The following is a 23,534-nucleotide window of genomic DNA, read 5'->3' as shown; positions in this document are numbered from 1 at the left end:
GTTGGAGGGGTTGCATATGTAAATTTTGCTGTAATTTAAAGGTTAACTTCTTCTTCAAGGTTCTCAACAATTTTTAACCATAAACACTAACATTCTGATTTGGGAATAAACTTTGTTTAGAAGGAAAGACGGATTCCTTTCCTGAAGGCCCAATGAGACAGGACATTTCAGAGAGGGTTATTTTTCTTCTCATGTTTTAACCTGAATTTTCTGTGATGTGTGGAACTTTTGAGAGAAAGTATTACTGGGTCTTCCTGTTGCCTCAAGAAAGAAATCTATGTTCTTATTGGTGACATCTTCTTGATAATGTTATTATTTCATTACTTGTTGGTATTCCTTATGATGAACTATTATGTTTTTAGTTGAATTCTAATCTGTACAGTATGATATAATATGGAACTATGGGGGTGTATGAAGGTGACCCCATCAATAAAAATAGTAGCCCAAAATTGTCATTTTGCTTACACATTTTCAATTATTTTTTTATAGCCTTGAAAATAGTTGTAAATATGCCCTGTTTGAATAAAGGGAAGCTTGTAGATGAACGTCGACTACATTTTCTTTTTCCCAAAAGATACTCAATTTGAGGCTATAAACCTTATTTTTAGATCATAAGAGTGGGTTTGTAAAGTTATACGTTCATGACTTTTTATGATACCACATACAATTAGGTGTGTGTTTAGTACTTTTTAAGGTGATATCTCCGTCTAACTTAAGTTCATTCACCTATATCTTTGAGTCCATTTCACTCCAGCTATTTTCACAGATGTATCAAATTGCTATTTTAGAAATATATTCCAGATTTTAAATTAATATTTAAAAGAGAAATTAGCTCATAGACTTTATTACTGTGGAAGTTGTTCTAAGCATCTAAGAACCTTAAAAGTCAACCCATGTAGGGCTATACAGACATATATTGAAAGAAGGGTGTTTGTGTTTAATATAGAACTTTAATTTATTTTGTCATTCAGAAAATGACTTTATTTTCTTTATTCCAAGACTTCATAATCTTTCTAGTCTGATTTGCAAATATCTATCTGCTATATCTTTTTGTCGATGAGATGTCATATTTCTGAAGAGATGATAGTCATTTATTTTAAAAATGATTATTATTTTTTTCTCCTTTTTACAGGAAACAGGCATCACTATGGGTCCAAGGAGACATTTTCCGATCCAAACTGAAAAATAGACCATCCAGTGAAGGAAGTATTAATAAAATTCTTTCTAGCTTGGATGATATGTCTATTGGTGGAAACTTATCTAAAATACAAAACATGGAGAGATTTGGAGAGGTGAGTTGTTTTCCAGGAAGATTTTCCTATCTCCTTAAGACTGACATTCTGCATTTCTTCATTTTTCAGTTGAACACATACAACATAGTCGTATCTCTTCTCTAAATGATGACAGTACTAAATTTTTAGGTGTGGAGGCACCACCTATAAAGCAAGAATAAATGCGAAGAAAGCAATTATCCTTACCAGAAAAAAAGCTGTAATTTAAGGAGTACAATTATAGAGGAGTCTACTCTGGTTTGGAAACTACTTGCTAAAGTGAAATTGAAAAGCAGACTTTCTATTTGAAAATGGAAATAGATATTAATCAGAAAAAAGCTTAATGTGATCATTGGATAGTACATACCACAAATGATACATTGCAACCTCAAATACATGATCTCTAAAGTAAGTCCAGAGTTGAAAGCATAACCAGGGGCAACTTTTTTTTTTTTTGAGACTCCAGTAGAAGCAAACCACTTTAAATAGTTGACATACATAGTCTGATTTAATCTGTATAACTAGAGATTAAGTGAGTTAGGCAACATTATCTCTTTGTTATCATAGGAAATTGAATATTAGAGAAACTCTAATCTTAGTGTTAGAAACATAATTCGATCCAGGTCTATCTGATTTTAAATCTGTATTTTTTTATATTATACCTCCTACCTCTGAATAAAAATGGTAGTGATTTACTAAGAATTTTCTTGCCTGGAGAATCCCAGGGACAGAGGAGCCTGGTGGGCTTCCGTCTATGGGGTCGCACAGAGTCAGACACGACTGACGCGACTTAGCAGCAGCAGCAGCAGCAGGCTCATGGGCATTCTTGGAATTAAAAACAACCTGGAAATAATTTGTTCTAATTTTTTACCTTGTGTGGATCAGAAACCTGAGTTGCATAAAACTCTATACTTGCTCAAGGTTACAGAGTTTTTAAGTAGTGGAACCACCTTCAGAGCAGGTAGTCTAGCTGCTAGTTTAGCTTTTTCTATCACAATATGACTATGGGCTTCCTAGATGGCTCAGTGATGAAGAATCCACCTTCCCATATAGGAGATGCGGGTTGGATCCCTGGATCGGGAAGATCCCCTGGAGGAGGAAATGGCAACCCACTCCAGTACTCTTGCCTATAAAATTCCATGGACAGAGAAGCCTGGTGGGCTACCATCCATGGGGTCACAAAAAATCAAACGTAACAGAGTGAGCATGTGCTCATGCATCACAGTATTGACTAAGGCGAAGGTAAGCACCTGGCTTATATTTATTTTTATGTCACTAAAGGGGCAGGAAAGCTATTAAAATATTTAAGCAGCAAGTGCAGATGTACATTCTATTAGGCAGTGACAAGGGCCATGAACAGGCTTAGCCCTCGAGGATGGAAGGAATATATCATAGCTCTGTTAGGTCAGCAGATGGCAACCCAAACAGATTTGTTTTTTCAGGAATCTGTTTGATTCAGGAAATCAAACAGATATCCTTTCACCAGGAAAGATAATGAAAGTGTTTGGAGATAGGGAGAGTGTTTTCTTCAAAAGGAAAGATGGAGACTGCTGGAGGAACTTAGTTTTCAAGCCTGGGGTCTGTTCTCCAGGACGGTCACCAATGAAGTGGCTGAGTTTAGTGGTTTGACCAGGCGTAAATCTTTTTAGCCAAGGTCGTGTTGACATTCAGAGTCTTTGGAGACCTTTTCTTGTCTTTGTGTTATAGTTTGACCTTTTCAAAGCAAACAGAAAGGATATGGACTGTCATTTTAGTGAGATAATATAGCTAAACAACAACACTTTGTTGTTCTGGTCAGCATTTCCTCTTCAGGTTGAGTTCAAGTAAATAAGACTTTTGAGTATGGCTTCTGAAGAGGTACATGTGAAACCTGTCTGTCTATCTAAGAAATACATTTATCTTGCAGAAAAATAATGCTCTTACTATTATAATCTGTATTAAATTGACATCTGATAGTTAGAACATTTGTTCTCATACTTTTTTGGAACCCAATTTGTTGAACTTGAGATCAGTGAACATTGATTTATCACTGAAAGGGTGATGAATGCAGTATGATTGAAATTCAAAATACCAGTTTTAAATATGAACATATATTCAGATGTTGGCTGTTTTACCACCTTCCTCTTTTCAACACCCCTCAAATTAATTACTTTAGTTCTCATTCAGAAGTGCTATTAGTTTTGAAATTAGAGGACAGAAATGAAAGGGTTCAGAAATACTAGGGAATGATGGTGTGGTTAAGATTGTAGGCATGACATATCTGTGGGTTTATAGTTAGCTGACCACTTTATAGCTAGCTGACGCTTTGTGTAAACACCTCTTATGATTCTCAGTCTTTTTATTGCCATGCTTATCTGGTGCTGTCTCCATGAATAGGGGGAGTTAGTTTACTCAAGTGAGTGTATATGAGTTAGTGATTTCTTTATCATTCTTGTAATTGGGAAAATACTTTAAGAATGCTGCAAAAGTTTTAATAACATCTTTCAAGTTCTATACCAACATTCAGGATAGAAGCCCATGGAAACCCTGTATATATTTAAGTTTATGTACAAAGAAATTGCAAAAGGCAATAATCTTCTAAAGGTGTTTTTATTTTTTAAAGTCAGACTGAAAGCAGAAATAGCAAATTATCTTTTGATTTCCAGGCCTACAGGAATTTTCCTGTGATTGGTTATTAGGAAGCTTAGGAAACTCTGTAGTTACCTGATTTGGAGAGCTTGAATGTGTAATTTTCCAGTGCTTATAGGGTGAGTAAAAGGAAAACAATCAGAAGTATCAACGGGAATGCTTCAGGCCATAGTAATGGAATAGGCTATGGCTTTAATGAATTCTCTTGGTCTGCTCAGGGTTAGGAGAAACCTTTTAAAAACAGAGGTTTTACCTTCATTGAACATGGTTGTTAGTACTGGCTAGGCGCTATGAAATATACTTGACGGATATATGCCGGTCTGGAGTGGGCTCCCTGCTCCACGCCCCTGTCTTTGCACGGCCCTTTTCCTCATGGTCCTTACTCGCCTTCCTTGCTGGGTGCAATTCTTTATAAAGATGGAGGCGTCTATCTATCTGCCTTCATCATAATTCTACTCCTAGCCCACAAGGACTTTGTAAATATTACCTGAATGAACAAAGACCGACAGTTTCACAGAAAACAAATAAGAATACAGACATGAAATTGGGAATAATAATTCAAGCTATCCAAGGGTTTATTTTTCTGGGCTCCAAAATCACTACAGATGGTGACTGCAGCCATGAAATTAACAGACGCTTACTCCTTGGAAGGAAAGTTATGACCGACCTAGATAGCATATTCAAAAGCAGAGACATTACTTTGCCAACAAAGGTTCGTCTAGTCAAGGCTATGGTTTTTCCGTGGTCATGTGTGGATGTGAGAGTTGGACTGTGAAGAAGGCTGAGCGCCGAAGAATTGATGCTTTTGAACTGTGGTGTTGGAGAAGACTCTTGAGAGTCCCTTGGACTGCAAGGAGATCCAACCAGTCCATTCTGAAGGAGATCAGCCCTGGGATTTCTTTGGAAGGAATGATGCTTAAGCTGAAACTCCAGTACTTTGGCCACCTCATGCGAAGAGTTGACTCATTGGAAAAGACTCTGATGCTGGGAGGGATTGGGGGCAGGAGGAAAAGGGGACAACAGAGGATGAGATGGCTGGATGGCATCACTGGATCGATGGATATGAGTCTGGGTGAACTCCAGGAGTTGGTGATGGACAGGGAGGCCTGGAATGCTGCGATTCATGGGGTTGCAAAGAGTCGGACACGACTGAGTGACTGATCTGATCTGATCTGATCCAAGGGTAGCACATACTCAAATACAAAATAGTACCAGTGATAAGTGCTCGTTTTGATCATCAGTGGCCTTAGGATCCATTGTGCATTGGGCTTATAAAAACTGGCTTTAAGGGACTTCCCTGGAGGTCCAGTGGTTAAGACTTCATCTTCCAGTGCAAAGGGTGTGTGTTCAGTCCCTGGTTGGGAGCTGATATCCCACATGCCTCCTGGCCAAAAAACCAAAACATAAAACAGAAATAATACTGTAACAAATTCAATAAAGACTTTAAAAAATGATTTCAAGAAGATGAAATTTAATGCACCTTATTTAAAGTGCCAGATATATAAGGAGTTAAATGAGCTTACAAGGCAACAACAATAGCAACCTAAACAGTGCCTACTATGTGCCTGTCAGTGTTCTAAGCACTTAACATGGATTAAATTTAGTCCTTACAACAGCTGTATGGAATAGGCACCTTTCCTAGGTCCATTTTACAGATAACATTACTGAGGCAGAGGAAGCCACCTGCCCAACATCACAAAGTAGAGTGGAGCTGCCATTTGAACCCAGGGACTCTGGCTCCAGAGTTAGCCCCCAACCCTAAGGCCTCTGACTGTACCCTGCTGCCTGTCCATGGGTTCTTCTGTGTGGCTCTAGTATGTAACCTTAGCCAGCCTGTCCTCAGAAATTTCCCCTGCAATCACTGTTGTTTCTATCCTTTTCTTTTCCTACTCCAGGGTGATAGTCCAGTATTAGCACATCAGTCAGTATATACTCTTGACTTAGAGATATTAATTAGATACAGGTGCTGCTGATGTTTGGCCGAGTTCACATAAATTGACAGATAAATGAGAATGTGGTGCTTTAATTACCTCACTCAGTTACTATGATTTATAAATATCCCTGTGAACAGGGTATATCTCAGAAATCTGTGAAATACAAATTGAATCTCTAAGGCCCTACCGTTAAGCACCTTTCTTTCTACTCGTAGGTCCACTGAGACATTCCAGGTCCAATCTGAGAGTTGCTGGGATCCACCAGAGGCTGGCAGTCAGGGGAGATTCAGTGTTTGGGGAGCTCACCCAGGCTGTGCTGTTGAAGGGGTGCTGGTGTCTGTGTGTGGCTAGAGGTCAAAGGTCACAAGGCAGTGGTCCAGGTGATAGAGGTCTGAACCAGTGGCAGGAAAAAGGAGGAAAGATGAATTTGGGTTGTTTTTGGTCAGTCACCCAGTCATGTCTGACTGTTTGCGACCCCACGGATTCCAGCACGCCAGGCTTCCCTGTCCTTCACCATCTCCCGGAGCTTGCTCAAATTCATGTCCACTGAGTCAGTGATGCCATCCGACCATCTTGTCCTCTGTTGTCCCCTTCTTCTGACTTCAATCTTTCCCACCATCAGGGATGAATTGGTGGGCTCTGATAAATCCAAATTTTTTTGTTGATCAGAAGCAACTTATGAAGATAACCTCTTTGCCTTTCCCCAACTTTTATATCTCATAGGTTTAACATCTGAGAGCTGAAAAGAATTTTAGAGATGACCCAGTCATTTTTCCTGGCCAAATCATTTAAATCTGCAAAAAATGCTATTTTCGTCTTTTTCTTTCAGTCCCTTGACTTCTATTTTTACTTGTTTCTATTTCAAACTCTCCTTTTATGTCATTTTTCGATTATAACTCTTCCATCTTATTCCATAGTGTGCTATATTTCATCTAAAAGATCTTTTCTTAATGGCTTACACGACGACCTCCCTAGTAGCTTTCTCTGTTTTATTAATATGTTGGTCAGTAATTTATCCAACTGAAATCTGTGGGCACAATTTATTTGATTTTGGTCTTCATCTTGCCTGTATATAGTGGACAAATTGTAGAATAAAGTACATCTTCATATTTTATGCTATTATTTGCTCTTTAGCTAGACCATCACCTGTTAATAAGAATAGCTTAAAATTTTTTTTTATATTAATTTATTTTTTATTGAAGGATAATTGCTTTACAGAATTTTGCTGTTTTCTGTCAAACCTCAACATGAATCAGCCATAGGTAGACATATATCCCCTCCCTTTTGAACCTCCCTCCCATCTCCCTCCCCATCCTACCCCTCTAGGTTGATACAGAGACCCTGTTTGAGTTTCCTGAGCCATACAGCAAATTCCCGTTGGCTATCTGTTTTACATACAGTAATGTATGTTTCCATGTTACTCTTTCTGTACATCTCATCCTCTCCTCTCCTCTCCCCATGTCCATAAGTCTGTTCTCTATGTCTTTTTCTCCATTATTGGCCGTAAATAAATTCTTCAGTACCATTTTTTTAGATTCCATATATATGCATTAGAATATGGTATTTATCTTTCTCTTTCTAACTCACTTCACTCTATATAATAGGTTCTAAGTTCATCCACCTCATTAGAACTAACTCAAATGCATTTCTTTTTATGACTGAGTAATATTCCATTGTGTATATGTACCACAACTTCTTTATCCATTCATCTGTTGATGAACATCTAGGTTGCTTCCATGTTCTAGTGATTGTAAATAATGCTGCATTGAACATCGGGATATATGTGTCTTTTTCAATTTTGGTTTCCTCAGGGTGTATGCTTATCAGTGGGATTACCGGGTCATATGGTGGTTTTATTCTTTGTCTTTTAAGGAATCTCCACACCGTCTTCCATAGTGGCTGTATCAATTTACATTTCCACCAACAGTGCAAGAGTGTTCCCTTTTCTCCACACCCTCTCCAGCATTTATTGTTTGTGGACTTTTTGATGAGGGCCATTCTGACTGGTGTGAGATGATATCTCATTGTAGTTTTGATTTGCATTTCTCTAATAATGAGTGATGTTGAGCATCTTTTCATGTGTTTCTTAGCCATGTGTATATCTTCTTTGGAGAAATGTCTGTTTAGGTCTTTTTCCCACTTTTTGATTGGGTTGTTTGCTTTTCTGGTATTGAGTTGTAGGAGCTGCTTCTATATTTTGGAAATTAATTGTTTGTCAGTTGTTTCATTTGCTATCATTTTCTCCCATTCTGAGGATTGTCTTCTCACCTTGCTTATAGTTTCCTTTGCTATGCAAAAGCTTTTAAGTTTAATCAGGTCCCACTTGTTTACATTTGTTTTTATTTCCATTACTCTAGGAGGAGGGTCATAGAGGATCTTGCTTTGATTATGTCATCAAGTGTTCTGCCTGTGTTTTCCTCTAAGAGTTTTATAGTTTCTGTTCTTACATTTAGGTCTTTAATCCACTTTATCTTTGTGCATGGTGTTAGGAAATATTCTAATTTCATTCTTTTACATGGAGCTGTCCAGTTTTCCCATCACCATTCATTGAAGAGGCTGTCTTTGCCCCATTGTATATTCTTGCCTCCTTTGTCAAAAACAGGGTACCCAGAGGTGCATGGGTTTATCTCTAGGCTTTCTATCTTGTTCCATTGGTCTACATTTCTGTTTTTGTGCCAGTACCATACTGTCTTGATGACTGTAGCTTTGTAGTATAATCTAAAGTCAAGAAGGTGATTCCTCAAGCTCCATTCTTCTTTGTCAAGACTGCTTTGGCTATTCAGGGTCTTTTGTGTTTCCATATGAATTGTGAAATTTTTTGTTCTATTTCTGTGAAAAATGCCATTGGTAATTTGATAGGGATCACATTGAATCTGTAGATTGTGTTTGGTAGTATAGTCATTTTCACAATATTGATTCTTCCTACCCAGGAACATGGAATATCTCTCCATCTGTTTATGTCATCTTTGATTTCTTTCATTAGTGTCTTACAATTTTCTGTGTACAGTTCTTTTGTCTCTAGGTCAGTATATTCCTATATATTTAATTCTTTTTGTTTCAGTGGTGAATGGGATTGGTTCCTTAATTTCTCCTTCTGATTTTTCATTGTTAGTATATAGAAATGCAAGTGATTTCTGTGTATTGGTTTTGTATCCTGCAACTTTGCTAAATTCACTGATTAGCTCTAGTAATTTTCTGTTACTATCTTTAGGGTTTTCTATGTACAATATCATGTCATCTGCAAGCAGTGAGAGTTTTACTTCTTCTTTTCTGAACTGGATTCCTTTTATTTATTTTCTTCTCTGATTGCTGTAGCTAGGACTTCCAGAACTAGGTTGAATAATAATGGCAAAAATGGACCCTCTTGTCTTGTTCCTGCTCTTAGGGGGAATGCTTTCTGTTTTTCACCACTGAGAATAATGTTTGCTGTATGCTTATCATATATGGCCTTTACTATGTTGAGGTAGGTTCCTTCTATGCCCATTTTTTGAAGAGTTTTAATCATAAATAGGTGCTGAATTTTGTCAAAGCTTTTCTATTGAAATTATCATATGGTTTTTATCTTCCAATTTGTTAATATGGTGTATCACATTGATTGATTTGCATATATTGAAGAATCCTTGCATCCCTGGAATAAACCCAACTTGATCATCATGTATGAGCTTTTTGATGTGTTGCTGAATTCTGTGCTAAAATTTTGTTTATGATTGTTGCATCTATATTCATCAGTGATATTGGTGTGTAGTTTTCTTTCTGTGTGTTTTCTTTGTCTGGTTTTGGTATCAGGGTGATGGTGGCCTCATAGAATGAGTTTGGAAGTGTTCCTTCCTCTGCAATTTTTTGAAAGAGTTTTAGAAGGATAGGCATTAGCTCTTCTCTAAATGTTTAATAGAATTCTCCTGTGAAGCCAGCTGGTCCTGGGCTTTTGTTTTTTGGGAGATATTTTTTTAATCACAGCTTCAATTTCAGTGCTTGTAATTGGGTTGTTCATAATTTCTATTTCTTCCTGGTTCAGTCTTGGAAGATTGAACTTTTCTAAGAATCTGTCCATTTCTTCCAGGTTATCTATTTTATTACCATATTGCTAAGTCACTTCAGTCGTGTCCGACTCTGTGTGACCCCATAGACGGCAGCCCACCAGGCTTCCCCGTCCCTGGGATTCTCCAGGCAAGAACACTGGAGTGGGCTGCCATTTCCTTCTCCAATGCATGAAAATGAAAAGCGAAAGTGAAGTCTCTCAGTCATGTCCGACCCTCAGTGACCCCATGGACTGCAGCCTTCCAGGCTCCCCCATCCATGGGATTTTCCAGGCAAGAGTACTGAAGTGGGGTGCCATTGCCTTCTCCGTTATTAGTTGTTCATAATAGTCTCTTATAATCCTTTGTATTTCTGCATTGTCTGTTGTAACCTCTCCTTTTTCATTTCTAATTTTGTTGATTTGATTCTTCTCTCTTTTTTTCTTGATGAGTCTGGCTAAAGGTTTGTCAGTTTTGTTTATTTCTCAAAGAACCAGCTTTTAGTTTTGTTAATCTTTACTATTGTTTCTTTCATTTCTTTTTCATTTATTTCTGCTTGGGTCTTTTTGATTTCTTTCCTTCTACTAATTTGAGGGGTGTTTTTTGTTCTTTTTCTGGTTGTTTTAGGTGTAAAGTTAGGTTGTCTATTTGATGTTTTTCTTGTTTCTTGAGGTAGGATTGTATTGCTATAAACTTCCCTCTTAGAACTGCTTTTGCTGCATCCCATAGGTTTTGAGTTGTCATGTTTTCATTGTCATTTGTTTCTAGAAATTTTTTTGAGTGCCCTTTTGATTTCTTCAGGAACCTGTTGGTTATTTAGAAACGTGTTGTTTATTCTCCATGTGTTTGTGTTTCTTACACTTTTCTTCTTGTGATTGATCTCTAGTCTCATAGCATTGTGGTTGGAGAAGATGCTTGATACGATTTCAATTTTCTTGCATTTACTGAGGTTTGATTTGTGACCCAAGATGTGGTCTATCCTGGAGAATGTTCCATGTACGCTTGAGAAGAAGGTGTATTCTTCTGCATTTGGGTGGAATGTCCTGAAGATATCAATGAGATCCATCTCATCTAATGTATCACTTAAGATTTGTGTTTCCTTATTAATTTTCTGTTTTGATGATCTGTCCATTGGTGTGAGTGGGGTGTTAAAGTCTCCTACTATTAATGTGTTACTGTCAATTTCTCCTTTTATGTCTGTTAGTGTTTGTCTTATGTATTGAGGTGCTCCTATGTTGGGTGCTTAGATATTTACAATTGTTATGTCTTCCTCTTGCATTGATTGATCCCTTGATCATTATGTAGAGTCCTTCCTTATCTCTTGTTTTTTTTTTTTTTTTTCCTTATCTCTTGTAATCTTCTTTATTTTAAGGTCTATTTTGTCTGATATGAAGATTGCTATTCCAGCTTTTTTGCTTCCCATTTGCATGGAATATATTTTTCCATCCTCTCACTTTCAGTCTATATGTGTCTTGAGGTCTGAAGTTGGTTTCTTGTAGACGGCATATATATGGGTCTTATTTTTGTATCCATTCAGCCAGTCTGTGTCTTTTGATTGGAGCATTTAACCCATTTACATTTAAAGTAATTATTGATATATATGTTCCTCTTCCATTTTCTTAATTGTTTGGGGTTGATTTTGTAGATCTTTGTTCTTCTCTTGTATTTCTTGACTATATAAATCCCTTTAATATTTGTTGTAAAGCTGGTTTGATGGTACTTTTGCTTGTCTGAAAAGCTTTTTATTTCTCCATCAATTCTGAATGATATCCTTGCCGGGCACAGTAATCTTGGTTGTAGATTTTTCCCTTTCAATACTTTAAATATATCCTGCCATTCCCCTCTGGCCTTCAGAGTTTCTGGTGAAAGATCAGCTGTTAAATATATGAGGTTTCCCTTGTATGTTACTAGTTGCTTCTCCCTTGTTGCTTTTAATATTCTTTGTGTTTAGTCTTTGTTAGTTTGATTAGTATGTGTCTTGGTGTGTTTCTCCTGGGGTTTCCTGTATGGGACTCTGTGCTTCTTGGACTTGATTGACTATTTCCTTTTTCACGCTGGGGAAATTTTAAACTATAATCTCTTCAAAAAATTTTTCATAACCTTTCTTTTTCTCTTCTTCTGGGATGCCTATAATTCAAATGTTGGTGCGTTTGATATGGTCAGGTCTCTGAGACTGTCCTCAGCTCTTTTCATTCTTTGTCCTTTATTCTGCTCTTCAGAAGTTAGTTCCACCATTTTATCTTCCAGCTCACTGTTTCGTTCTTCTGCTTCAGATATTCTGATATTGATTCCTTCTAGAGTATTTTTAATTTCAGTAATTGTGTTATTTGTCTCTGTATGTTTATTCTTTAATTCTTCTAGGTCTTTGTTAATTGATTCTTGCATTTTCTCCATTTTGTTTTCAAAAGTTTTTGATCACCTTTACTATCATTATTCTGAATTCTTTTTCAGGTAGTTTGCCTGTTTCCTCTTCATTTATTTGGACTTCTGTGTTCCTAGTTTATTCCTTCATCTGTGCAGTATTTCTCTGCCTTTTTATTTTTATTTTTTTAACTTATTGTGTTTGATGTCTCTTTTTCCCAGGCTTCAAGGAAAGTTGAATTCTTTCCTTGAAGAAGGTTGAATTCTTTCTTCCGTTTGGTTTCTGCCCTCCTAAGGTTGGTCTGGTGGTTTGTGTAAGCTTCATATAGGGTGAAATTTGTGCTGAGTTTTTGCTTGTTTGTTTTTCCTCTGATGGGCAAGGCTGAGTGAGGTGGTAATCCTGTCTGGTGATGTATTTTTGTTTTGTCTGTTGTTTAGATGGGCATCCTGCACAGGGTGCTACTGGTGGTTGGGTGATGCCGGATCTTGTATTCAAGTGGTTTCCTTTGTGAGAGTTCTCACTATTTGATACTCCCTAGGGTTAGTTCTCTGGTAGTCAGGGGTCTTGGAGTCAGTGCTCCCACTCCAAAGGCTCAGGGCTTGATCTCTGTGGTGCTGCTCAGCAGCAGGTACAGCGGCCCCAGCAGCCACATGGCATGGCTGCCACTCCCACTGCCCGCTGCCACCCAAGAATATCTTTTAAAATGCTCTTTCTTTATGTGTTTTAGTTGACTCTCATTTTCCTGTCTTTATGTAAGGCAGGCTGGTATCCAAATGAAAAGCTGCTGATGCTCAGACCTTCAGGAGTGCAACAGGGAGCCTAAGAGCAGACCTCTTTCCTTGGGGGAGCCAAAACATAAGGTCTTCCCTGGACTAGGCTTCTTCACCATCACCAGCAACCATGTGGCTTTGTTTCAGGGGATCTGCTGCTCCTAGAGCAGCTGAGAGCAGGGAGTGGGGCTTGCACTGAGACTCTGGAGAGAGGGGCTGAAGCCCAAGAGCACAGGGAGGGCTGGGTTAACCTTTGTTGTTTGTGACTTTGTTCATCATTAGTCATCATGAGGAATGAATTTGGTATAAAAAATGAGGTCTAACAATACTCGATCAGAAACGGCCTCAGAATCCCCCAGATCTATCAGTTCTTGGGATTGACTTATGCCTCATGGCAAATGGAGCTATATTTTCTAATACATTTTCCCCCACACAGGTGCTTATGACCCAGTATATGTTGCGCTTGTGCTCAGCTGTATCCTACTCTTAGCAATTCCATGGACTGTAGCCCACCAGCCTCCTCTGTCTATGGAATTTTCCAGGCAGGAATACTGGAGTGGGTTGCCATTTCTTCTCCAGTATATCATCATGACCCAGGGATCAAACCCTCATCTGTTGCATCTCCTGCATTGGCAGGCAGATTCTTCACCACTGTACCACCTGGAAAGCCCCCTGGTTTATATTATAGGTGCCCTAATAAATACAGGCTTTGGTTATATGCCCATCTGCATGTCTTTTTCAGGGTTCCAGGAAGCTCAGATCCCCTTCTATATTAGCTTTTTGTTTCTTTTCAAAACTATTTTAAAAACAAGTATAGTTCATTTACAATGTTCTGTTAATATCTGCTATATAGCAAAATTATACATATGCATACATTCATTTTTTACATTCTTTTCCATTATGGTTTGCAATAAGATATTGAATATACTTCTCTGTGCTCTACCAGTAGGACCTTGTCATTTGTCCATTCTATATATAATAATTTGCATCTGCTAACCCCAGCCTCCCACTCCATCCCTCACACTCTATCCCAGCCCCTTCCCCTTGGCGATCACCAGTGTCTTCTTTATGTCCATGATTCTGACTCTGTTTTGTAGATGGTTTCATTTGTGTCATATTTTAGATTCTACATATAAGTGATATCATATGGTGTTTGTCTTTCTCTTTCTGACTTACTTCACTTAGTGTGATAATTTCTAGTTGCATACATTATCCAAAATACTGTTGACATTATTTTGTTCTTTTTTATGACTGAGTAGTATTCTATTTGGAGAAGGCAATGGCACCCCACTCCAATACTCTTTCCTGGAAAATCCCATGGATGGAGGAGCCTGGTAGGCTCAGTCCATGGGGTCGCTGAGGGTCAGACACGACTGAGCGACTTCACTTTGACTTTTCACTTTCATGCATTGGAGAAGGAAATGGCAACCCACTCCAGTGTTCTTGCCTGAAGAATCCCAGGGACGGGGGAGCCTGGTGGGCTGCCGTCTATGGGGTCACACAGAGTCAGACACAACTGAAGCGACTTAGCAGCAGCAGCAGCAGTATTCTATTATATATTTATCCATTCATCTGTTGATGGACATGTAGGTTGTTTCCATGTCTTGGCTATTGTCAGTAGTGCTGCTGTGGACGTAAAGGTGTATGTATCTTTTTGAATTAAAGTTTTGTCAATATACACCCAGGAGTGGGATTCCTGGATCATATGGTAATTCTATTTTTAGTTTTCTGAGGAAACCTCCATACTGTTTTTCACAGTGGCTGCACCAACTTACATTCATACCAACAGTGTAGGAGGGTTCCTTTTTCTCCACACACTGTCCAGCATTTGTTATTTGTAGACTTTTTGAGGGTATGAGGTGGCATCTCATTGTAGTTTTGATTTGCATTTCTCTAATTAGCGTTGTTGAGCATCTTTTCATGTGCCTGTTGGCCATCTGTATTTCTTCTTCGGAGAAATGTCCATTTAGATCTTCTGCTCATTTTTCAATCTGGTTGTTTGATATTTTGTGTATTTTGGAGATTAAACCCATGTCAGTTGCATCATTTGCAGATATTTTCTCCCATTCTGTAGGTTGTCTTTTTGCTTATGGTTTTCTTTGCTGTGCAAGTCTTGTAAGTTTGATTAGGCCCCATTTGTTTATTTTTGTTATTATTTCTATTGCCTTGGGAGACATTTAAGAAAACATAGGTATGATTTATGTCTGAGAATATTTTGCCTATGACCTTTTCTAGGAGTTTTATGGTGTCTTGTGTTTAAGTCTTTACGTTATTTTGAGTTTATTTTTGTGTGTGACGAGAGGGTATGTTCATTGATTTACATTTAACTGTCCAACTTTCCTAGCACCCTTTACTGAAGAAACTGTCTTTTTCCCATTGTATGTTCTTGGCTCCTTTGTCAAAGATTAACTGACCATAGGTGTGTGGGGCTTTTTGTTTAAATTAATTTTGTAATTTAATTTAAATGTGTTTTGAATAACATTGTGTATAACTATTTTTGTCAAGAGTTTGAAGGCTGTTAATCATTTACATATGTTTTATATTCTTCATCCTAAAAATTGCTAAAACTTCTTACAGTAGCCACAGACATAAAATAAGGGGTGATTGAGACCAAAAAAAAAAAAAATAATAAAAACTCCATGATTTAGATTTTAGCAGATTTTTCCAGACCTCTAATGTGTGTCCAGTTCTTTTTCCCTCCCTCTTCCTTCCCCAGGTCCTGATTTCCAAGCAGTTCTCCTTGCCTGGTCCAATCTGTCATCTCTCATCAGACGACTGCTGTTCCTCCCCACCAGTCTTGGTCTCTCTAATTTACTAACCTCATAGTAATCAACTAAGAGGAAATAATTGTGTCACATTCAAATGAGGGTTTTTGTTTTCTTTAATGTAAAGAACTCTCAAAAATCAACCTGAGAACTCCATGTACACAAATAAAATGGGAGGCCTTATGGTTGGTAAATATAAAAAAAATGTTCTTCTTCCTTAGGAATAAAGAAAACACAGATGCTGTTTATGCCTGTCAGGTTATGTGAGATTAAAGAAATGTATGCTGTATTAGCAAGGGTTCTGGGGATCAAAAAGCTCTTAAACATTGCTAGTTGGAATTTAAAATGGTGTAGTCTTTTTGGAGGGTGGTTTGATAATATATAGCAGGAGACTTTAATCTAGCAATTCCACTTCTATCCATTTATCTTAAGGCAGTAATAATAGGACGGGTTCAAAAACCATGTGCTTGTATAGAAGGATGTTTGTTGGAACTGTTTATAATGATGAAAGACAGAAAACAGCCTGGCCGGGGGCAAAATATATAAAATCTGATACATCTAGACAGTGGAATTTTATAGAACCATAAAAATGATAATGTAGAGGATCTTAAAAATTTACCCTGAAACACTTCCACAGTACATTTAAGTGAAAAAGTAAGTTACAAAGCAGCATGTATAATTCAGCCTCCTTTTGTGAGGAAGAAATGTGTTGGTGGGGTATGTGTGCCACAGGGAAAAGTCTGGAAGACTATATGACAGAATGCCAGTGTGTTTTACTTTGAAGATAAGTATGTAGGTGTCTTTAATATTTTTTTTGAGATAATATTTTCTGTAGTTTGTTGTTGCCTATGACAAACAAGTACTATGTGGTAAAATATATATTTTTTTTCTTTAGAAAAGTCATGGTTTCCTTCTCCAGAGGTTGAGAGCTGGGACTTAATATATAATGTTTTCTTTTTCTTTGAGAGCTAGTGTACTGAAGTAAACTCCTTAAGGAACTTAAGAAAAAAATATGTTAATTCTGGGTAGTAAGGTACATGACTGGCTGTTACATCATTTACTTGTTTTCTATGTGTTTAAAATGTATTATAATTAAAAAAATGTTCACCTTTAAGATTTATAATAAAGTAGGAGAGATAAACCAGAGAAGGCAATGGTACCCCACTCCAGTACTCTTGCCTGGAAAATCCCATGGATGGAGGTGCCTGGTAGGCTGCAGTCCATGGGGTCGCCAAGAGTTGGGCACAACTGAGTGACTTCACTTCACTTTTCACTTTCATGCATTGGAGAAGGAAATGGCAACCCACTCCAGTGTTCTTGCTTGGAGAATCCCAGGGACAGGGAGCCTGGTGGGCTGCTGTCTATGGGGTCGCACAGGTTGAAGCGACCTAGCAGCAGCAGCAGGAGAGATAAACACACATAACTATAATATAAAAATAGTTACTTTGACTGTATATTTTAAAATTAATTTTTATTTTTAAAAATCATGACAGCAGTTTTTGAAATTTCAAAAGTATTGAATTCGGATAAAAAAGAAAATCAGTTCCCTATCCCACCCTGCTATATTCCCAGACCCTCTCTCAAAGGGGGAAAACCTTTAAGCAAATTATACTAATATTTTCCCTGTCATATTTCTAAGTATCTTACAATAATACTATTTTTAAAAATTTATCAATTATGGGCATTTTCCTATTGTCTCCTGGTTATGGTGGACAAGAATAGTTCTTCTACCTTGCAATTACCTTTACTCCTCCAGCTTCCCAATATAGTTATATTATCATTTTGGTTAAACCTAAATAATGTATACATTATTACTATGTAAATATTGCTCACTGTTGAGCTTAATAGCCCACTATGACTGTTTCCTTTGTTGAAGCTCTCTTTTTTCCCTAGAGTTATTTGCCGTTTTTATTTGCATGGTTTTCTGTATATTTGGGAAAACAGAATGTTACTGTCCGTACCCCCTCCCCCCACCACAAATTGTGCCAAGCAATTTAAAAATTTTCAAAATCTCAACACAGCAAAAAAATCTTACCAAGTCCATTCTTTTCCTGAGGACACTTATACCTTCCAACCTGGACTAACTGTTCTCTAGTGCAGACATAGAGTTCTGACCCAAGACCTTTTCTTCACACTCTTCAGTTGGGTCCCTGATTTTCCTGGATCTCACATTGTCTTCTTTTTTTTCCCTGAAGCACATCCTATAATAATTTTCCCAGAAAGAGTGTGTAAGAGGTAAATTTTTGTACCTTTGTTCTACCTTTACACTTGACAGATAGGTTGAATATTGCAGTCTCAAGTTGAGGATCACTTTACTTAGACTTTTGAAGGCACTTCAGAGCTGGGAATACAAAGATCCTCCTTGTTGAATGAACAAACGAGTGTTCCTGGCTTGCCCACAAATACACTCATTAGACTGTGAAACTGATTGGGGTGAAGATCCTGTCAGGCCTTCCAGAAGCTTTCCTTGCCTATCTTATGGAGGCTTATAATGTGGGAGACCTGGGTTTGATCCCTTGGTTGGGAAGATCCCCTGGAGAAGGGTAAGGCTACCCACTCCAGTATTCTGGCCCGAAGAATTCCATGGCCTGTGTAGTCCATGGGTTTGCAAAGAGTTGGAGATGACCAAGCAACTTTCACTTTCATGTACTTCTTGGTCCTCCTCATATTCTGGAGACTCTTGGCTGTGCTGTCCTTCCATCAGGAGCAAGTAACTCTTACCAACGCAGCATGTTGGGTGCTAGGTGAAGCTAAGCTCAACTTCTGAGATGTGTTATCCTGCTTGGAAGTCTAGCCTGCAGGCATGCCTGATCTCTATTCCTGCAGGCTTCCTTGGGTGAAAGTGGATTTACTCCCACTGGGACTGATGGACAAAGATGAATAGTATAATTGATTTCTTGGGACTTTATAGGTAGACATATCTCAGTGACTCTAAGAGAACCCCCTGACTTTGAGGTTCCATGATCCCGTGACTGTTGAACTAATGTTCTTTGCCAGGATGGCCCTTCCTGTTGGCTTGGTTTGGCTTGCTTCACAAGTACTCCCTCTTTAAGACTCGGCTAAGGAATTGCTTCCTCTGGGAAGCTTTCATCTTCATTTCTTTTTCTTCCCTACTGGCTGTGTATTTCTTTCTTTTTTTTTTTTTTTTTGGCTGTGTATTTCCTTTGTCTTTTTTTCTAAGATCAGAGCTGTAGTAATGAGGTGTAATCTTTTTACCCAAGACATGCCTACTATGCTCCAGATGCATCCATGGACCCCAACATAGGCGGCAGGGAACAAAAAGTGTTTTGATTCAGGAATGGCCATCAAAAATGACTAGAATGTGACAGAGGGAAGTGTATTTTTGTACATCTTTCATCAAATAAGAATTCTAGCTTTAAAGAGGAAAGGAGACTTATGGCTAGAAATGATCTTAGCAAATGCAAACCTTTTGATTTTTTTTCAGGTAAGGAAAAAACAAAATACAGTTTTTATGGTGCAAAGTTAGTGTGCAGTGGCATGTATTTCAGAAAGAACATTGTATCTGAGGACAGAAAACCTGATTTTAAAATATAGCTCTGTCATGAAGAGTTTAGGGGAGCTTAGGTAATATTCTTACATTCCACTAGCACCTCCTTTTCTCATCTTGAAATTAAGGGTATCAATGCCCTCCCTATCCCCACTCCCTGGGTTATGAGAATTAAATGTGAGCTGGCATGCAAAAAGAACTAGTGTGGTACTTATATATTTATTTCCAACTGTAAGACTTATTTCATCAGGCAACACACTTTCCCAGGCTAGTAAGGTTTAGCTCCTTTTGGAAGAATCTTGAGTGCTTTTACTAGTGTTAAATGATGTTAGTAAGTTACTGTATAGATATCCTAAGTTGTTTTATCTGTCACTTATATAAACAAATTATGGAATTTGCAGTGATGGATTCTGGTAACTTCTGGAAAATATTTGTACTGTGTCGTTTGAGCCAGCTTATATCTAAGCTATATTCCAAAGTGTGATTTTGTCTGCAAGAAAGTCTCCGTCGTTGTGGTCCATTGCAACAAAGCTCCTTTTAAATTTACCGCGGCCATAATCATGCTTCTTTGATTTGGAATTTGACTAGTATATTTAATTGGTGATTAATACAGTGTTCTTTAGTATCTGTGTGACCATTGCTGAATTTGTAGTGCTTTTATTCTTTTTAGATAATCTATGTAAAATATATTCCATATACAGAGATAATCTATAAGTGATTAAGAATTCTATATAAAGTAGAATTATTTGTAATGACCTTTCTGTGGAACATGAATTTTTTTTTCAGAATAATTTAGAAGAGGATGAAGATGTGGAAATGAAAAATAGTATAACCCAGGGAGACAAGCTACGTGCCTTAAAAAGTCAGAGACAGCCCCGCACCTCACCATCCTGTGCATTTAGGTAGATCTATTTTAAACTTTTAAGTTTATATTTTACCTCCATGTGTGGGTAGAATATTTATTCTCTTTTGGTTATCATTCTATAAGTACCGTGTTTACCTCTCATTTTTTGGTTTATTACTATTTTGTGTTATTTATTAATGTTGTGGGGAGTAGATACATTTTAGAAGCTTATAGAAAGCAGCTGCTACATCTTAATTTCTGGAATTCCCCCTAAAATTGCCACGCTGTGGTTGGTTGTCTCTGGGACTCTGTTCAAAATTCTGTTGGGAATGCCACTCTTTTCCTGTGAATGGGCTTCTTCTTCTGTGCCGAATCCTCAGAGGTGTGCCAAGCATTTGTATTTAATCTAGAGTGTGCAGGAAAGTATTGTATGCCGAGCTTTTGGTATACCCTCGCTCGTTAGCCCGACTTCCTATTTCTGGGAATTGAATAAGCAATTCCTGTCTGTTAAGTTACAAACAATCTTGGTTTGGAGATCTGAAATTACTCATCAGAATCAGTTGGTGGGACTTAACTTCAGACCACAACCTTTGAAATCTTCTGCTAATTCAGACTAAGTGGAAGAAATAAAGCTTCAGAATTAATGTTCAAAAATCTCTAAATATCAAGATTCTTTATTGTAATGTAAGAGGTGGCAAGTCCACAAATGAGTATCATGGGAAATGGTTATTTTCCTTTGACTTTTAAGTGAGAGAAATGCATAGCAAGAAGGCTGTTTTGCTATGATAAATGTCGAGCAGACTACTCACAGAGAATTTAGTTTTATGTATTATCTGGAGGGATTATAACACTTAAGTCAGATTGGGTCTGGTCAGACCATTATCTGTGCTTTGAGTACTGGTTTCCTGCCCTGAAATATGAAGGTTCGTATATAGCTTGAAGTTGAGGTAATTGTTTTATATAGTAAGATGGGAATAGAAAATCTGGTACTTAGTGATACTCACCAACTGCCACTGAGAGGTTGAGGAAATGTAGATCTACCGACGAACTGCTATGGGGCCAGGAGTTACGCTAGGTATCTAGTTTGGACATGAAGATTAACTGAGTAAACACAGAAGGTGGCACCGTTACCTACATTTGTGTTGGTTGCTTGAGATTAGAGAAGGTAAATCGCTCCCTAGCTGGTATTCAAACCCAGCACTCTTCAAAGTCTATATTCTTTTCACTGTATATACTGTCTTACTGGAAGTTTCTTCAAGATCAGTAAATATATTACCAATCTTTGTTATTCATCATTTTTCCTTGAAACTCTAAGAAAGTGCTTTATGTTAATTAAAATTAATTTCCAACAGATTTATATTTGATTTGTAAGAAGCCATAAGTGGGAGGAAGGGATAAGTTGTGGTATAACTTGGCTGATAAAATGGCAAAAGAAGCAAGAGAAGCTTCACTAGACTTCAGAAGGCTCATTCCAAGATGGTGTTTATCTCTTTCTTTTCATCCTTATAAATTTTCTCATTTTTCTGAATATAATTTTTCTTAACAGCATCATGGCCCCATCATCAAACTTTTTTTTTTCCTTACTCTGAATAGATGCAGTACCAGCTTCTGATGAAAAAGAATTTTACTGTAAATGAAATTCAAGATGAAACAAAATGACTAAAATGGATTTCCCACTGGCTTTAGGACTTATAAAGTAAATAAATACTAATATTCATTTGCAAGGTCTATCCCTCTTGCCCATTTAATAATTTTGCTGGTCTGACTCCAGAGGATGTGGCTTTTGGTCTTGGCTTAAATGTGTGGCGCTGGTGATGAGTGAACATTTGTCTTTGGTTTCTGTAGGTTGGAGGATATGAAAGGGCATCCAAGAGCAGTGTCCCAGCCTTCCAGGTACTGTCAACCAAGTTGAATTTCTAGTAGATTATAGGCAAATGCTACCCTTTAGATGGGGCTCCCCAGGTGGCTCAGTGGTAAAGAATATGCCTGCCTAGACATTAAGAGATATATGAGATGGGGGTTCTATTCCTGGGTTGAGAGAAGGAAATGGCAACCCACTCCAGTATTCTTGCCTGGAAAATCCCTTGGACAGAGGAGCCTGCGGGCTACAGTCGGACATGACTGAGTACACACACATTGCCATTGGGAGTGACCTAGGCCACTGAGAGCCATGGCCGTGGCAGAGACCTTGAACTATTACTAGATTATGACCCTTTTAGATACATTTCACAACTTTAAGCCCATGGAAATAAGCTGCACATAGCTTTTCACTTTTAAAATTCCTTTGTTTCTGTTCCAGATTATTATAATAGGCTTTATAGTTAATGCTCATGATGAGCAAGAGTTTTGTTTTCCTGAGGTGCCCGCAAGGCTGCATGGCTATGGGAGTGATGCCAGTGTACCCTGTGTGCCCAGCGTATGGTGGGGTCTCTTAGTAAACCAGAGTTGCTCTGCAACATGCCTTTCAAGCCTGTGATAGATTTTGCCTTGAATTTTTGACATTTCTGTTCTTCTTTCCTCCTATTTTTGCATGTGTCTGTTCCCTTCCTTTGTTTTCTAGTTTCATTTCCTTCCCGAGTCTCCATTAGAGGAGGAAACGTTAGTGGTTTTCTTTGGAAAAATGTTCCCCGAACACTTCCTGGTGGTCTCGGTGGTATCAGGATTGTGCATAGGCCTTGGTGAGGGTCGTAGAGATATTTGACCAAAACTGTCATGAACAGATGGGGAAAAAGCTAATACATTCCTCATCCCTGTTCTCATTCAGCTGTAGGTTTAGGGTTGCTTACTGGAGGCAGTTCTGATATGACCCAGACTTATCCAGAAGCTGGAGCTGCTTCCCTGTTCAACTTCTTCTGTCCTTAATTTAGAGGCAAACCATATTGTATGCTCCTGTTTGGAGGGAAGATGATGAAAGGAAGAGTACAAGTAAAGCAGCTTTTCTGTAGCAGATAGGGAAAAGAGTCCCTCTTCATTAAAATATCTGTCCAGGACAAAGCAGATTTGGTATTAAAACCATGACTGGGCCTTGACTGTCCAGACTTGGGTCAATTTTCCCTCTGTGTTCACTCAGCAAACATTTACTGAGCACCTGCTCTGGGTCTGGCACTGTGCTAGTCACTGGGAATTGAAGTGAGAGAAAGTTCTTTGCTCCTGAGGGAGCTTATTCTGAGGAAAGTAGACAGTATCAAATAATTCAAGATGGTATAAGAAGCTATGATTTACTGTGAGAATATATGATGAAGCTGCATGCTGACCCCACATGGGAATTCAGTGAAGGCTTGCTGTGCGAGGTAGCAGCTGATTGGACTATTATGAAAGGCTAAGCAATAGGAGTGGGTCAGATGGCAGTGGAAGAGAAAAGTGTGTGTGGGGGTGAGGTAAGGGCAGGGAAAATAGTGTATGTAAACTGGACAGGGGTATTGATGTCATCCATCCA

At 38.2% G+C, this 23,534-nt stretch overlaps 1 protein-coding gene across 9 annotated transcripts in view; it reads left to right on the top strand.

The window, feature by feature from the left end:
• CDC14A (cell division cycle 14A) overlaps window positions 1-23,534 on the top strand; it is a 188,449-nt gene that overhangs the window by 145,372 nt on the left and 19,543 nt on the right. For all 9 annotated transcript variants that reach the window (XM_055584960.1, XM_055584959.1, XM_055584961.1 and 6 more), the window contains 3 exons: window positions 1,133-1,292; window positions 20,041-20,156; window positions 21,944-21,991. In XM_055584960.1, the coding sequence (XP_055440935.1) occupies window positions 1,133-1,292; window positions 20,041-20,156; window positions 21,944-21,991 (324 nt within the window). The remainder of the gene's footprint in view (window positions 1-1,132; window positions 1,293-20,040; window positions 20,157-21,943; window positions 21,992-23,534) is intronic.

Source organism: Bubalus kerabau, chromosome 6 (assembly GCF_029407905.1).
Source record: "Bubalus kerabau isolate K-KA32 ecotype Philippines breed swamp buffalo chromosome 6, PCC_UOA_SB_1v2, whole genome shotgun sequence".
NCBI lineage: Eukaryota > Metazoa > Chordata > Mammalia > Artiodactyla > Bovidae > Bubalus > Bubalus kerabau.
The sequence above is the reverse complement of the archived record's forward strand: the minus strand, read 5'-3'. Positions and strand labels throughout refer to the sequence as shown.